Source organism: Phascolarctos cinereus, unplaced genomic scaffold (assembly GCF_003287225.1).
Source record: "Phascolarctos cinereus isolate Bilbo 61053 unplaced genomic scaffold, phaCin_HiC Scaffold_5;HRSCAF=322, whole genome shotgun sequence".
NCBI lineage: Eukaryota > Metazoa > Chordata > Mammalia > Diprotodontia > Phascolarctidae > Phascolarctos > Phascolarctos cinereus.
Window position 1 is genome coordinate 370,000,134 of NW_027555958.1, and position 18,036 is coordinate 370,018,169.

The following is an 18,036-nucleotide window of genomic DNA, read 5'->3' on the forward strand; positions in this document are numbered from 1 at the left end:
TTTTCCAACAAATCCTGTCTTCTCATTGTGTGGCAAAAAAATTTAAGCTTCAGCTTCAGTATTTGACCTTTCAGTGAATATCCTGAATTAATTTCTTTAAGTATTGACTGATTTGATCTCCTTGCTATTCAGGGGACTCTCAAAGGTCTTCTCCAGCACCACAATGAGAAAGTGTCAATTCTGTGGCAATATGCGCAAATTACTATATTATAAAAGTCAGCTTTAATTGTTTTACAGTTGAAGAAACTGAGTCTCAAAGAAGTAAAGTGAAATGTCCAAGATCATACAGATGGAAGAGCTAGGATGTGAATTGGAATTTTCTGACTCTAAATCTAGTTACTCTGATCACTGTATCACGTTGGCTTTCTGAGATTATTCATATGCTTTCTCTTTGTCATGAGTACAGATAATTGAGACCTGTAGTGTATCCATTTGTTAGTAGAAACTTCCATGACCCAGTATCCTTTTACACTAGAGCCTCCAAATGGGGTGGGGAACTTGCAGCCTTGAGGCCACATATGGCTGTCTAGGTCCTCAAGTGGGCCCTTTTTACTGAATCCAAACAGCACAGAAGCCTAGTATGTGTAACCATCTTTGACTTTCTAAGGGCCTAATGAAAAATCCTTCAGACAAAACTTTCAATGAAATTAATGGGCTTTTTGCCTATAGAAAGTGACAAGGTGATGCAATTTACTCATTTCAAAGCCAAATTAAGGGCCCTTAGGTGAAGGGCAGATGCATGGATGATAAAGCTGCAGCAGGCAGCTTGATTGATAATGGCTTCCTGTTTGGAAGACAAGCACCAGAGATCAGTATTCAAGGAAAGAGGGGGAAATGGTTGGATAAGAGAACACTTACCACTCTGAAACCTTGCATTTTCATCAATCAGAAACTTACTGGATGTGAGAGTGGAAGGAACCAGAAGACAGATTTTTTTTTTTTTGACTCTAGAAAGAGAGGGGAAAACCACCTTACGGTGTAATTTCACAACCAAATGCACAATTTGCTTCATGGTTAGATTTGTAAACACAAAGAAAGTGGATAGCTTTAAGCAATTTTCCTAATCTCCTTCAAATGATTGTTTTCTTTGGAAACTCCAGATGTGCTTTTTGTTTACATTATTGGATTAATAAGTAAATGGGAATGCTACAAGTCTTTCCCCATGCTGGTCACAAACACTTTTACACACAGTAGCAACATTGCACTGCTGAAAATTAGTCACTGGAATCACAACTGATTTGTTCAGTAAGCTGACAGTCACATTCCAACTCTGCAAAGAACACATGCTTGTGTGGAAAGCATATAATAGTAACGAACTCATATTTTCTGCTGCATTAAACAAACCTAAACTAAAACTTTGAAGCAATGGAAGGAAAGCAAATGATATTTAAGCTTCAATGAATCACTTCCAATAAAATGCATTGAGCCAAATTATTCAATTATGCAGTGGTGCAGTTATGCAATTCTTATATCAGTTGTTGTATGTGGGAAATCTGTGCTTAAAATTATTCCCAATTAAAGAATAAAAATAATAAATGACTATAGTAGATCCAGAAAATTGGTATTAGCAGGTTTATCCTCTTCCTCTTTAGTTTCAATACACTCTAGTACAAATAGGATCATAGGATCAGAGATTTAGTGCTGGAAGAGATGAATCTCAGCTTCTATATCCTCTCTCCTCTCTGGATTTTTGTGACACAGACAATTCTTGCTTTATGTAAATTTGTATTACACAAATTCAACTTTAAGTAAAGAACTCTAAAAGAAATCCGAATCAGGGAGGATTCTGAATGAGGATCTGATTGAGCTGCTAGCTGCAAAGATTGCAGAAGAAGAAAGGGAAGCTTTGGAACCTGAGATAGAACCAAAAAAGTTCACAATAAAACAGTTGGAAGAAGCATTTCATCATTTGAGTGAATTTTTTTTTTCTCATATTGAAAAGATGGATCCAAAGACTTCAAGATTTTTAAAAGTTCAAAGACTAGTTGAGGATAATATTGCTTGCTTTTGTCAGATATGGAAGGGAAGAAAAAAAGAGTCACTGTCCAAACATCTCTCAATAGCTTCATAAAAAACCGTTGGGGGAAGGGGCAGCTAGGTGGGGAAGTGGATAGAGCACCAGCTCTGGAGTCAGGAGGACCTGAGTTCAAATCCGGCCTTGACCAAACACTTGACACTTACTAGCTGTGTGACCCTGGGCAAGTCACTTAACCCCAACTGCTTAAAAAAAAACCATTGGGTAGCCAATCACCAATGATAAAGTCTAGCTGCAGTCAGTAGAGGAAGGGCAACATACTGCATACCTCTGTTAACTTTGCTATACAGTATTGTGCATACTTTATCATTAACTTAACCTTTCATTTCATAATTGTGTCTTTATCATAGTATAGTATTTAATATATTTGCATTTCAGTGCATTTTATGATTTGCGTAAAGGTATTATTTTGTGTATGCCTCTGTTATATAAGCTAAGAGAAGTGGGTGGGTAGGGGCAGATCTGCATTAAGTAAAAATCACTTTATGCAGAAGTCTGCAGATAGATTCACTCATGTAAGGTGAGAAGTGCCTGTAGCACTCTCTCTTGGTTCCCTTCCTCCCCTTGTTCAAACTTCCCTATTTCTGTTGAAGGCACTAATATCCTTTCAGTCTTCAAGGTTTTTAACCTCGGCTTTATCTTGTACTTCTCTTTGTCCATCACGGATCTAGTTAGTTGCAAAATCTTGCAATTTCTACCTTCATATTTCTCACATCTGAACCCTTCCCTCTGCTCACACAGCTACCACCTTTGGTCAGGACTCTTATCACCTCTTGCCTAGATTATTGCAATAGACTCCCAATTGGTCTCCTTGCCTCACATTTTCTCCCTACTCTAGTACCTTCTACAAATTGCATCAGAGTAATTTTTCTTATTTCAGATCTGTCCCTATGATCTCACCTACTTAGTTAACTCTAGCGGCTTCCTGTTTCCTTGGGGATAAAGTGTAAATTCCTCTGTTTTGCTTTTAAAGCTCTTCCTGCTCTTTCTATCTAGCCTCATTGGACATTACTCTCCCTTCTATACTCTGTGATTCAGCCAAGCTGCCTTCTCCATCCCTCATAGCTAACAGTCCACCCTCTGTGACTGTGCCTTTGTACCTGCTACCCTACATGCCTGGAATGCCCTTCCTCAAAGTCCCTCACCTCTGCCTCTGCCTGCTCCTCTCTTCTTTGAAGACGTGACTCGAGCACCACCATCCACACGAAGCCTTTCCTGATCCCCCTAACTGCCAGTGCCCTCCCTCCCAAACTGCCTTGTATTTAACTGCTTAGTTGGGATCATCCTTCACGGCTGGGACTAGAATGCAGCACTCGGAGTCAGGAAGACCTGTGTTGCAATCTTGCTTCAGGACACTTTCTAGCTGTTTGAGCCTGGACAAGTCACTTAAACTCTTGGGGTCTCCGTTTCCTCATCTATAATATGGAGATAATAATAGTACTTACCTCAGGTCTGTTGAGAGGATAGAATGACTTAAAACATGTTAAATACTTTGTAATCCTTTAAAGACTACATAAATGCTAGCTATTATATTTAGTTCTTCACTTTCTGCCGTATGCACACATACACACACATATATGTATGAAGTTGTTATCTTTCCTCTTAAAATGCAAGTTCATCCAACCATCTTGGAGAACAACTTGGAACTATGCCCAAAGGGCTACGAAAATGTGCATACCCTTTGATCCAGCAATAGAACTTCTAGGGCTATATCCCAAAGAGATCAAACAAATGGGAAAAGGACCCACATGTACAAAAATATTCATAGCAGCTCTTTTTGTGGTGGCAAAGAATTGGAAATTGAGAGGATGCCCATCCATTGGGGAATGGCTGAGCAAGTTGTGGTATATGAATGTAAGGGAATACTATTGTGCTATAAGAAATGATGAACAGGCTGACTTCAGAAAAACCTGGGAAGACTTGTATGGTCTGATGCTGAGTGAAGTGAGCAGAACCAAGAGGACTTTGTACACAATAACAGCCACATTACACGATGACTAATATTGTTAAACTGAACCCTTCTCAGCATTACAAGGATCTAAGACATGTCCGGAGGCCTCGTGATGGAAAATGCTGTCCACATCCAAAGAAAGAACTATGGAAGTCGAATCGCTATCACTTATTTTTACTTTCTGTTGAGTTTTGTTTCATCTTTCTGGTGGTTCCTTCTATTGGTTTTAATTTTTACTTACAACTTCACTAATGTGAAAATGTTTAATGGGTATGTAAATGTAAAGCTTATATCAGATTGTGCGCTGTCTTGGGGAGGGTGGGGGGGGAGGAAGGGGAGAAAAATTTTCAACTCAAAAGCATATGGAAGTGATTGTTGATAAATCAAAATTTAAAAAAATTTAAAATTAAAAAAAAGAAAAAGAAACGCGAGTTCATATGGATTACTTCTTTCTTTGTGCTTGTATCCTCAGTACCTAGCACAGTGTCTGGCACACAGTAGATGATTAATAGATTTTGTTGTTCACTTCAGTCATGTCTGACTCTTTGTGACCCCATTTGGGTTTGTTTTTTTTTTTTTTGGCAAAGATAGTGGAGTGGTTTGCCATTTCCTTCTCCAGCTCATTTTACAGATGAGGAAATTGAGGCAAACAGGGTGAAGTGTCTGAGGCCAGATTTGAACTCACAGAGATGAGTTTTCCTGACTTCAGGCACTCTATCCACTGGGCCACCTAGCTGTCCAATTAATGAATACTTGTTGATTGATTGGAGACCATGTAATCAGCCTTTGCTCTATTTCCCTCCAGGTGAGGAATCTAAGGCAGAAAGCAATTAAGTAACTTACCCAGGGTAACCCGACTAATAGATGGCTAAGGTGGGATTTCAACCCTGATCCTCCTGTGTACTCTCCACTGTGTCATGCTGCCTCTTGTCATGGATTTCCTTATTCTAGTTTACTCTTTTTTATTACTCTTTATTATTGTGTCCTAGTGAATATCCCAAAGTTTGGAGGAACCATCTGAGATATGAAAGAGTAGGCAATAGTTTTTATTCTCAAATATTATGTACATGTGTTCTTACCTGTGACTCTATGATCTGAGCAAAAACCTCTGAAGGCTGTTCACTTGAGAGAGGCAAGACCACTGAGTGAATTGAAGAAGCCATTATCTATTTTCTTTTGACCCAGCCGAGGAATAACCAAGCTTCTAGCTTATCCAATTGATCACATAAGCCAGATACTCCATAAACACCTTCCCCATCTGTACTTGAGCTACAGACTCAGGTGGGGATTATTGGGTTCCAAAAGCCTTTCTCTCCAAAGGTTATTTTTTCAGAGATAACTTGGTATGATGAAGAGAGCTCTAGGTCTGGACTCGACAAGCCTGAGTTCAAATCCAGGCTTTGCTACTTATTCACTACGTAATTTTAGGAAACTCTTCTCCTTACTAGTCTGCCTCTGTTAAATGAGCGTGATGGACTAGCTGGTGTTTAGGCCCCCTCCTAGATCTAAATCTTCTGATCTCAGTAATTAAGATAATTATTATAACTTTTCCCTTCTGTTTACCCCAACCTGGAATTATGGGTACCTCACATCCCAAAAACTGTGGCAGAGAACTCTCTGGAATTATCTGGAGGAGGAGGTAGATTCTCTTAAAGAAGCCCCAGGGGGAATATGTTTTTCTGACATATGGTGATCTTCTCTGTAGAAATATTTTTTAGTGTTCTGAGAGGGGGAAAAGTGTGGATAATATAATCTTTCATTTACAAGGGCCACTGTATTTCAGAAGATGTGAGAAAAAAATTCTGTTCATAACTAATAATGCTTTTTAAAAAGCTCGAGTTCCAGCTGTTAATGATGTAAAAAGGAAAACGTGAAACAAGTGCACTATAAGTGGGGTATTGGTATACACCAAGATTAATTACATCATGAATGTAAGAAGATGATATATTTAAGAACAGATGTGTGAGCCCAAATCACTGACTGGTTTTGCCCCAGGCCCTAAAATCATTAGTTATATTTCAGAGATTACTGTACTGAAAGGTTTTCTCTGTGTCTGCTTTGTGGATAAAACTAGAGTTCCAGTCCAGTCCTCTGTTAAGTACCTACTACAAGTAAGGGACTGAAGATAGAAAGAGAAAGTGACAAAGATTCCCACCCTCAAAGATTTTACATTCCCCTATAATGGGAGGCACTGTAAAATCTTTACACAGGGGAGCACTTATATATATATATATATATATATATATATATATATATATATACACACACACACACACACACACACACACACACACACACACACACACACACACACATACATACATATATATGAAGTGTGGTATAAGAGAGCTGACCTTGAAGTCAGAGAAAGGTTAAAATCTTGACTCTGACTCCGACACCTGTTGGCTGTGTGACTTTAGGCATACTATTTGCTATTTTTTTCCTTCTGTTGTGTTTTGTTTCCTCTTTCTGGTGGTTCCTCATATTGATTCTAATTCTTTCTTACAACATCACTCATGTGAAAATATGTTTAATAGGAATGTATATGTACAGCCTATATCAGATTGTGGCCATCTTGGGGAGGGAGGGGGGAAAGGGGAAGAAAAATTTAAAACTCAAAAGCTTATGGAAATGATTGTTAATAAATCAGATAAATTAATTTTTTAAAAAAGATCTAACTTGTTTTCTAACAAATACCGAAGTCAGAGCTTGGTAGCTATGATATGCCTTTTCTAGAATTTTTGACTCTGTCAAAAAAAAGACTTCAAAGCTTCTTCCTTCTTGGCTCTCCCCATAGAATTTAAGCTCTCTGAGGTCAGGAACTGCTTTGTTTTCATCTTTGTGTCTTTAATGCCTAACACATAAGTGTCTAATAAATGCATTTTGAATTGAATTGAATATAGCTGATAAGGAATGGGATGCCCACTCAGTGGAACATCTGTGGGAAGTATTCTCAATGTGGAAAACCATGGTTTCAGAGGAAGAATCATTGCTTTATGGGTATCTCACACTGCTCTTTGCTTCCTCCACAGGGAATCAGCAGCCTGTTTAGCTCACTGAAAGTTGTCCGACTCCTACGCCTGGGACGAGTGGCCCGCAAGTTGGATCACTACATTGAGTATGGAGCTGCGGTCCTTGTCCTGCTGGTGTGTGTGTTTGGATTGGCGGCCCACTGGATGGCCTGTATCTGGTACAGCATCGGGGACTATGAGATCTTTGACGAGGACACAAAAATGATCCGTAACAACAGCTGGCTCTACCAGCTGGCTATGGATGCTGGGACGCCTTACCAGTTCAATGTGTCTGGCCTGGGGAAGTGGGAAGGTGGCCCAAGTAAGAATTCTGTCTACATCTCTTCCTTGTATTTCACCATGACCAGCCTCACCAGCGTGGGGTTCGGGAACATTGCCCCCTCCACAGACATAGAGAAGATCTTTGCAGTCGCTATAATGATGATTGGCTGTAAGTACTAGAGGCACTGTGTTTGTGATTTCATGTTTGGCCACACCTTTTGATTAATGGATACAGGGCTGTGGCTGGGGCGGCTATGAAAAATATGTTTTTGTACTAGTGAGAAAAAAACCCAAACAAATGGGAGAAAAGCTTGATGTTGAGCTAAGTATCATGTTGACTAATAAACATGGATAGATTGAAGAACAGCCCTAACATTTGATGAGGAAGTTTGAATTCTAATTAATTGTCCAGCTGTTATTCTTTACATCATGATTACCATCACCCCGCAGAGGGGAAACAAACATTTCTTGTGATTGGATTTTGGCTGGAGGGAGGCTTGTGGAAGGAGTGGAAATGGCTTCAATTGGGAAGGGACATGCATCTGAGACACTGGGGCTTCATTTGTAAAATACCTTAATATGGCAACACTTAATGGGTCTAATCAGGCAGTTGACGTGGTTTCTGGGGTCTACATAGCAGATTGGTTTGAGTCCACAATGGACTAGTAAAGAACTGCTCTGATGAGAGTGTGGATGTGGAAAGTACCTTAGTGAGAACCTTTGGAAAATAGGGGCTCTGTGCCATAAACATCCCATTTGATGCATTATTTCCAAAGATGGACTTGCTGGTAAATAGTTCAGCCAAACAGAGAAAAACTTTATTGTAACAGTAGCATTTATTGGAAACCCTGGACTCACCATTTGCTTGAGAAAATCCAGCTAGCTACACCACTCAGATCCTGTAGTGGACAGTGAGTGGATTTTCATGCTCCCCCGAATTCTCCCTTACACCTCCTTTCACCTCTTGTTTGCAATTGCCTCCTCAGCAAAGACAGATGATGAGCCTTTTGCAACCAGCTCAATCCTAAAACCCTTCACTGGATTAGGAGGCTGAAACAGCATTGGTTTTAGAGTATTTACAGAAAGTGTCTAAAAGGGTAATTGATTTGTAGGAAACCAGTGCCAGAGATGCTTTTGAGTTTACTCCTTACTTCAAAACTGGTTTTAATAGAGATGATTGCCTGACCCTGGGAAGCAGCGCTAAGCATCTGTGGGTGGCTAATTGGTGCAACTTAATTAGAACTCGGAGGTGTTTTCTCATGTAGTGTAAAAAGGATTTAAGACCCTTGTTCTCCAGAAACGATTTCTGGCTTAATAACACCTGTTTCTGAGGCAGTCCTCATAATACTTTCTTGATTCTTATAGAGGTTCAGAGTATGGAACAGAAGGATTCCCACCCTTTGGGAGGCAATCACTGCCCTCTAATAGGAGAGAAAAGACAGACACATGCCTGTTGATTGATATATCATTATTTTAAATAAAGAAGTATGCCAATGAAACAGAGCCAGTCAGAGATTGTGTTGGGAGGAGAAAATGGGCTTAGTTAACCCAAGAAGGCTTTCTAGTTTAAGGAGGCTTTCCAACAATTCTGCAGCCTGAAGAGAGGAGGAATGTGGAAGTATCAAAGACTGAGGAAAGGGAGTGGATCTGTACTGATAACCTGTGTATAGATTAAAAGGCCTGGTTTCCCCCTCAAAACAATCTGATGTGAATAGGGCTGTATCTTGTCATGTATCAGTGATTTAGATGCCTCTCAGCAGCTGCTTTTCTTCTTTCTCATCTCTCCCAGAGCTAGACAAATGTAATAATGGTCAGGGTTGTTTAGAAAGGAAGATTCCAATGTTAATTGTTGGTGTGTTTCACATGCTATAGTAATTTGGTTGGTCATAGGACATCCTGTTAGGGCAAATGAGATAGTGTTTATACTGTAAATTATTTGTAACTGTTCTAGTAGATTTGTGTTCCCTAGAAAAAGTTTGCTCAAGGATGTGCTACTGCCTTCCTTCCTGAAACTTTGCCACTTTGGTATAACACTCCACAAGTTCAAGAAGCCTTGACGTAGTGACTACAGTGTGCACTGGTTTGTCCCTGTGATTGTCAGCTTTTGGTGACATGCATATGTTAGGGTTAAGTTTATAGCACAAAAAAAATGTTTGGCTATCTAAATAGGAGAGCACCTCCTACAATGTGACTCTGTTAAAGTTTTCTCAAAACGTATTGATGTTCCAGAGTGTTGCATTTATCTCTAGAGAAGAGTTAAGTTCTCATTTTTATGGTATATTATCTTTATTGAAAAACATGACTAGATCCAAGAGACAAAATTTCTAACCAGTGCTCTAAAAGAACTGTTAACAATATATTTTACTCCCAATTCTTAGGAGTAAAGCTATGATAGGCAAAGGGAGAGAGAAAGATTTTGATCAGATGTAGTGCCTACCATCATGGAGCTTCTGGTCTAGGAAGAGGATAGCAAGGATACATAGATATTTGCAACATATAATAATAATGCCTGATGATTATATTACAGAGGAACAAACAAGGCACTATACACTTAAGATCCTTGTTCTCCCAGAAATAATTTCTGGCGTAATATGTGAGGACCAAAAAAGATCACAAAGAAGATGCTCTCTGAGTTGTATATTAAAGGATGAGTAGGAATTCAATAGACAAAGAAGAGGAGAGTGGAAATTCCAGGCATGCTACCCACTGGAGAGATCAAGAGGAAAAGGACCCATATATACAAAAATATTTACAGCAGTACTTTTTATTGTATCCAAAGACTGAAAACTAAGGGTGTGCCTGTCTATTAGGGAGTAGCCAAACAAATTATGGTATATGAATTTAATGGAATATTATTGTGCCCCAAGAAATGACAAAATGGACAGATTCGGAGGAATCTTGCAAGATCTCTATTAAAGGAAGGAAGGAAGGAAGGAAGGAAAGTAGGAGGAAGGAAAATAGGAAGGAAGAAAAGTAGGAAGGAAAATCAGAAGAAAGAGAGTAAGATGAGAAGGAAGGAAGGTAGGAAGGAAAGAAGAAGATAGGAAGGAAGGACAGGATTTTTTAAAATTAATTTTTCTTAATAGTATTTTGTTTTTTCCAATTGCGTGTAAAGATAGCTTTCAACATTCACTTTTATAAGATTTTGAGTTCCAGATTTCTTCTCCATCCCTGTCTCCCTCTCCTCCCCCTCCCCAAGATGGCAAGCAATCTGATAGAGGCTATACATGTACAATCACATTAAACATATTTCCACATTAGTCATGTTGTGAAAGAAGAATCAGAACAAACGGGAAAAACCACAAGAAAGAAAACAACAAAAAAGAGAAAATAGTATGCTTTAATCTGCATTTAGATTCCGTAGTTCTTTATCTGGATATGGATAGCATTTTCCATTATGAGTCTTTTGGAATTGTCTTGGATCATTGTATTGCTAAGAAGAGCTAAGTCTATCAAAATTGGCTCTTTCTACAGAAAGGCAATCTGAGGCCCCCTCAGTGAAAAGACTTGACTAAAGTTAGAGAACTATATAGACTCAATGCTGAGCCTCTTGTGTCAATGACAAACCTATGTCATGTCAGTGATATAGACTCTAACATTCAGGCACATGGAGCAATGCTCATCTGTATGCGCCAGGGCACTCCAATTCATTCTACCTTAAGGTTCTAAGAAGTATAGAGAGCTTTACCACTTGGTTTCATGGCTCTATTTACTCAGTCACCTGGATTTACTTGTTTCTCTTCTTTCCTTCAAGGATACTTTGCCAGAGACTGGGATCAGGACTGCTGGGGTCCTGCATTGTGCTTTGAGTCAGAATATATTCAGACCTGAAAACCTCAATGACTTCCATCCCAGGAATCTGGAGCTCACTGTCACTCAGACAGAGCTTGAAGTTTGCCTTTGCACTCTCATTGTCTGAAGCCTTCAGACAGAGATGGCTTAGCATCCCATTCATTTATTGAGTCCTCTGGGGAAGGCTGCGGCACAACTCGAGAGCTGCCATTCACAGTTTCACAAAAATCTTTGCATAAATTATCCTGTTTGAGTATCACTGGAGTCTGGCCAGACAGGTACTGTTATTCTCAGTAGATGGTTAAGAAAGACAAGATGCCATCAGCTACTGTTTTTGTAGCATAACAGCAGTGGATGGCTTAGGGGTTTTGTGTCCCCTTTGTGAATGGGGCACAGAGAGTGATATGCCAAGAGAAAAAGCCCCTGATCCCAAAGCAAATGTTTTAACAATGATCAGGTGTCTTCTATGTGCTACATCCCCAAAAATGAAGTGGGAGACAATAGAAGGAAGGAAAGAAACATTTATTAAGCACCTACTGTGTGCCAGACACTGTGTTAAGTACTTTATAAGCATCATCTAATTTGATCCTCACAAAAACCCTAGGAAGTAGGTGCTATGGGTATTCCCATTATACAGTTGAGGAAACTAAGGGAGATAGAGGTTAAGTGACTTGCTTAAGGTCACACAGTAAATATCTGAGGTAAGATTTGAATTCAGGTCTTCTTTACTTCAGACTCAGCTCTCTATCCACTGTACCACCTATCCACCTACCTGCCAGAAGAACAAGACAGTTTTTTCTTTTAATGTAGGGCATGAATTCCTCAGAGGCTAGGAAAATGTCCTTAGGAAATTCTGGATGCATCTTAGGTGCTTCATAAATATTCATTGGCTTGACTTGTAGTCTGAGAGTCTGAAGCTGCCCTAGAATTGGGAATAGTTATTTAGTAGGATTAGCAAAGCTTCCTCTGCTCCTCTCCTCTGTTTCTTGCCAAGTGCCTTGAAGAAACATTCCAGGAGCCAAATTTTAGGCAAGACCATTCCCAGGCTGGAGCACTTTGGAAGAGAGTAACCGGAATGGTGATAGGCCTTGAAACTGTGAGATACAAGGATAGGTGGAAGACCTGCAGATAGTTAGCCTGGAAAAGAGAAGACTTGGTCTTTTAAGGGAAGGTCATGATAGCTGCCTTCATGTATTTATAAGACTACTATGTGGAAGAGAGGTTAGATTTTTCCAGAGGGCAAAACTAAAAGGAATGGGCAAAAATTGTGGAGAGGCAGATTTTAGTTTAATAGCAGGAAAAAAATATTATTAATATCATTTTTAAAACAGTTTTAATTCTGAAAAAGTTGAATAGACTACTTGGGAAGGGTTATAGTTTATCTAGAAGAATCTGGATAACTACTTTTTCCTGGAAGGGATTCATGCTTCAATTAAAGGAATGGTTTTACGATCCTCTCCAACTCTGGGATTCCATGATTTTAGCCATTTTATTATCCATGAGGAAACAAATCTGGGAAGACTTCCTTAGGGGTTTCAGAGTCAGTGGCAGAAACAAGACTAGAACCCAGGTCCTTTGACTCTGGGTCTAGTACTTTCTCTATTCCACCCCATCATTAAGACCCCCAGTTAACAAGGAGAGCCCTAGAAGTCTCCTTTATCTCCCACATGCAGAATGATGTATCTAATAGCACTCAGTTTAAAACCTTTCAAAGTTTGATAAGATCACTGGAAGTGAAATAACAGTGAAGGATCACTACTCTTCTTTCTATTCTACTTTTCGACAGCTTTGATTTTTTAAGAGTTTTCTCCAAATATCTACTTCACCTGCCTCTCTGCAACTTCTACTCATTGTTTCTAGTTTTATCCTTTGATAGAAGTTATGTGGTATAGGGGATAGAGTTCTAGACCTGGAGCTAGGAAGATCTGAGTTCAAATTTTACCCCTAACACTTATTAACTATGTGACTCTGGATAATAATGATATTGACAATAATAATTAATTTGCATTTTGAAGTTTGCAAATTGCTTTGCAAGTACCATTTCATTTTATAATCACAGCAACCCTGGGAGGTTGGTGCTAAAACTATCCCCATTTTATAGATGAGGAAACTGAGGCAGAGATAAGCGATCTTTTAATTTCTATTTGCCTCAGGTTACTATTATGTAAAAATGAGGTTGACAAAGTTGATGTGAGGATTTTTTTTAATTATAAAGGATTTTGCAAACCTTAAAACACTAAATGTTCTTGTTGCTGCAGCTTCTGTAGCACTTCTACTACTGTCACTACTACTACTATTACTACTACCACTACCACTACCTCTACCACATGATAGCTGGTCCTTTAAACACTTTAGGATGGTTAGCATCTCTTCTTTTCTGGATAAATGTCTCCTTGGAGTGATTTTGATTTCTTTCACCATCCTGGTTCATGTCAATCAAGATGTCTCCAGGAAGACCTCCTACCCATCGAGTAGATCCTCTGTGAAGGATTTATGTGAGGACATGGATAAAAGCTGGATAGAATGAGAAGGGATAGGAGGGTTGTGATGTGCACTGCTATAAGTAATACCCATAATTAAGATGAAATCATATGTCCATTGAAGTATCATTATCCGGATGAGCAGCTTTTCATGTCCTTTCTAAAAAAACCTAGTCAAAAACCTAGGTGGCACAGTAGATAGAGCATAGGGCCTAGAGTCAGGAAGACCTGGGTTCAGTCTGACCTCAGACACTTCCTGACTGTGTGACCCTGGGGAAGTCACTTTGCCCTGTTTGCCTTGGTTTCCTCATCTGTAAAATGAGCTAGAGAAGGAAATGGCAAACCATTCCAGTATCTCTGCCAGAAAACCCCAAATGGGGTCACAAAAAGACAGACACAACTGAAAAATCACTGAACAACAGCAGCTAAGTGCCAGGCACTTTGCTAAGCCAAAGAACTGAACGCACTATTCTTGGCCAGTCAGCTCCCAACATGTCTCTCATTGCCTTTCTACTGTGTGTTATGCTTCTACTAATGCAGTCTAAGCTTGCCCTGACTTTTTTCTGGCTGCCATGTCATACTGTTGACTCATCTTGACTTTGCAGTTCATTGAAATGCCCATGACTTTCCCACATGAACTCTTATCTAGTCATACTTCTCCCATCAGTCACTTTTACAGTTGATGTGTTCATCATTAAGTTTGTCCCATATTTCTAGTTTGTCTATCAAAATTGCCTTGAGTTTATCATCCATTAAGTTAGTTCTCCCAGTATTTGTCATCGACAAGCATGCTTTCATTCAGGTCATTGATAAAAGTACAAGGCATATTTAAGGGATACTAAATAGACCAAGGCTATCAAAATCAATTGGAACCGCATTGGGGAGGTCATTTAATGCCAGTGAAACTAAGGAATTTGGATTTTATCTTGTATAAAGTGGGAATTATTGAAAACTTGGGAATTATTGAGCTTGGGAATGACATAAGATAAGGAAAGCTTTGTTTTAAGGTTAACCTGGCGGTGACCCGCAGTGCTAGAATAGGGGAGGGCAGGGCAGTGGAGAGATTGAAGAAAGAAAGATCTTGAAAGTGAAGACCCAGGGATTAACAGGGAATCTTATGAAATACTGGAGGGAAATTCATTTGTATATCCCTTGAGGTGGCTTAGATCAGTTAAGCTTTAGGTAGCAAGGCACTTGGTAGGTAAGGAGTTTATCACCAGTGACTTATGGGTATAGTCACCCATTCTGTGCTTTCGTGGCAGTTCACCCCGATGTGCTCCCAAACTCCCACAGCTTCTGGCTTGTTGCTGCCTTCCTATTTTCTATCTTTGCCCATTTTAAGTCTGCAGCTGATCTCTGTAGGAGAAGAAACAACCAAGTTAACCCCTTTATGCCTGTATCCTGCTATATAAAGGGCAGATTGGGAATGCCCGGGGCCCGACACTGAATCTTTGACAAAGGGTGATGGCAGGAGAAACCTAAAAGTAGAGACAGATGCAAAAAGAACCCAAACCTCTGTTGCATATAGTGAGATATACCTGTGTAAAGAGAGGTATCAGAGCTTTCTCCTATTGTAGATATAGAACTAGGGAAAACTATCCATCTCTCTCTGCTTTCTGCTTAGGGAAACAGAGCCAAAGAAAAAAGGGCCTGATCTGAGAGCCTGTTGAGATCCCATGCTGTGACTTGTGGCTCCTAAGCACTTCAGATCTCAGTCCTTCCGTAGGGCAATTGCCTCAGGTAACAAGCTTCATTTATCCATTGCACACCATGAATAATACATTGTAATGAGGGACCTTGCTGATTTAAAAAAAAAAAGCTCTCAGCTTTCAAATCAACTGGTTTCCATGTAGAAAATTCATGGGGAAGGAGACGCAAGTTTTTATTTCCAGGATAACATTGCTGCTTTGTGGAGCTGTGGCTAGACACTGGATCTGGAGGTAAAGGTTGTTTTTGTTCAGTTGTTTTTCAGTCCTGTCCGACTTGTCGTGACCCCATTTAGGATTTCCTTGGCAAAGGTACTGGCATGATTTACCATTTCCTATTCCAGCTCATTTTACAGGTGAGGAAACTGAGGCAGACAGGAATATGCATGTTCAAATCCCAGTATTGATATTTATGAGTTCTGTGGCCTTAGTCCCTTTACCTTTCTATGCCTCAGTTTCCTCTTATATAAAATGAGGAGGTTGGATTAGATGTCCAATAAGGGCCCTTCTAGCTCTGAGTTCTATGATTCTGTGGTCTTAAGCATTACTCAATTAGTTGCTATTGATGATGCTGAGATCTTGGGGGCAATTTCTCATTCATACCAGTCAGCTCTGAGTAGAGGAGTTCTCCTCAGGCTAAATGCTGTATCCTTAAACTGACTGAGCATTCCATAATTACTGTTGGTTACAAGGAGAAATGGCCAGAGAGAACAGATGGTTTTAGCTAACTCTTTCTCAGAGACAGCATAAGGTAGTAGAAAGAATCCCAGACTATAAGTCAAGAGGACCTAGGTTCAAAATGTAGTCTTCTGTTGTATTGTAGTCACTTGTGTGACCGGGCAAGTTGCTTTTTTATTTCCTAATCTATTTCTCTTCTTTTCTTTCTTTCTTTTTTTTTTTTTTAAAGGGGTTGGGTCAGGTCCTTTCCAGTACTAAGTACTAAAGTGCATTTTGAATTGAGACTTATTTTTTTCAGGCAGAAACATAGGCATGTTCTTTCATCTTCAATGTCTCTGTCCAGCATGCGGCCCAGAATGTAGAATGCAGTGCTGGGTGCTTTTGACCATGGGGCTTATCTATGATAAGCTCTGACCCTCTCATTTTTCAGAACAAGGAGCTGAACTTACTCAAGGCCAGAGAGGTAGGAAGGAGCAGAGCTAAGTTCTTTGACTGTGCTGTGCCTACGTTATTTTTCTAAATCTTGGTCTGACCACATCACTTCACCTGCCCCACCAGCACCTTAATGCCAGTGGGTCCCTATCACCTCTAGGATTTGATATAGACTTCTCTATGGCATTTAAAGCTCTTTTATAACCTGGCCCCAACCTACTTTTCCAGCCTTATTACATATAATCCCCTTCACACACTCTAAGGTCCAGCCAAACTGGCCTTCTGACTGCTACTCTTGCAAGAGTAAATAGTCCATTTCCTGTCTCTATGTCTTTGTACAGGCTATCCTCTATGCCTGGAATACCCTCCCTCCTCACCTCCATCTCTTAGAAGATGGCACTACACATGTAGAATGGTGGACTTGGAATCACGACAACCTGGGTTCAAAGTCTGCCTTAGACCCTTCCTAAGTGTGTGACTCTGTGCAAATCACTTAACTTCTTCCTGCCTCCATTTCCCCATCTGTAAAATGAGTATTATGATAGCACCTACTTCTCAGGGTGGTGGGAAGCATCAAATATCAAATAACGTATATGCAGTGCTTGGCATGCCTTTCAGTACTATAGAAGTACAAACTCATAGAATCCCTACTTTCCTTCAGGACTCAGCTCAGGCACCTCCGTCTACGTGAGTCTTTTCCTAATCCTCTGAGCTACTAGTTTTTCTCCCCAAATTACCTTTTCACTATTTTACATCCATTTTGTATATGCCTATCCACAAAATACCTGTACATGTCATATTATCTCCTCATAAAATGCAAGCTCTTTGAGGCCAGTGACCATTTTATTTTTAAATGATGGTTGATTGATTCATAGACTGAATCCAGTGTTCTTTCCATTACACCATGGCATTATTCCCTCTTCTTTTCTGGATTTTATTGGTTATGGGTTTGCATGCATAAGGATGGTAGGTATGTTCAGAGGTATTGATGAGAATGGGGATTGTGATGAAATAAAACTTTCCTCTGTACAGCGATATTTTAAATATCTTCATACTGATAATATATATATATATATATATATATATATATATATATATGATTCTGTTTATTCCCTTATTATATGTAACTTCCACCGAGGACCTTGTCTTGCCTATCTTTCTATCTGTTTCTAGAAGTGTCCAACTTTTCACACTGTAGATGCTGGAGAAACTAAACTGTCAAGGCCAAGTTCATAACTTATCCCAGGCAGTGACTTGCAAAATGTTTCCATTTTCACTTCTTCCCATTGTTGTTCTCCGTTTGTGAGTGAGAATAATTTTAGCTTAACGCATCCAGAGGTCTGACTCTGAATCATAGCTGTGTGGTGATAAAGCCCTGCTGTCACAGAGAGAGGCTGGCAAAGAGACTTGGTAGCAGAAGCAAAATCAGAGAGGTGTGGGGGGTTTCTATGTGTTTAAGAAAATGGAAGCATCCTTGTAAAATTGCTGGTGTTCTGCTTGTAGCAGAATTTCTACTTGGTTGTATGGTCCTTCTATTTTCACTCATACTCTTTGGGAACAGGAAGAAGTGACAGGGTAGAATGACCCCGGCATGAAGGAAAGAACAATTCTCTGAATCAAGAAGAGAGGACAGATCCATATATAGACATATAGCAAAGAGGTAGTAGCT

The 18,036-nt window shown here is 39.7% G+C and overlaps 1 protein-coding gene across 1 annotated transcript in view; it reads left to right on the forward strand.

Moving 5' to 3' along the window:
• KCNH1 (potassium voltage-gated channel subfamily H member 1) overlaps positions 1-18,036 on the forward strand; it is a 502,700-nt gene that overhangs the window by 137,195 nt on the left and 347,469 nt on the right. Inside the window, exon 7 of the mRNA XM_021007863.2 lies at positions 7,019-7,448. Coding sequence (XP_020863522.1) covers positions 7,019-7,448 — 430 coding nt within the window. The remainder of the gene's footprint in view (positions 1-7,018; positions 7,449-18,036) is intronic.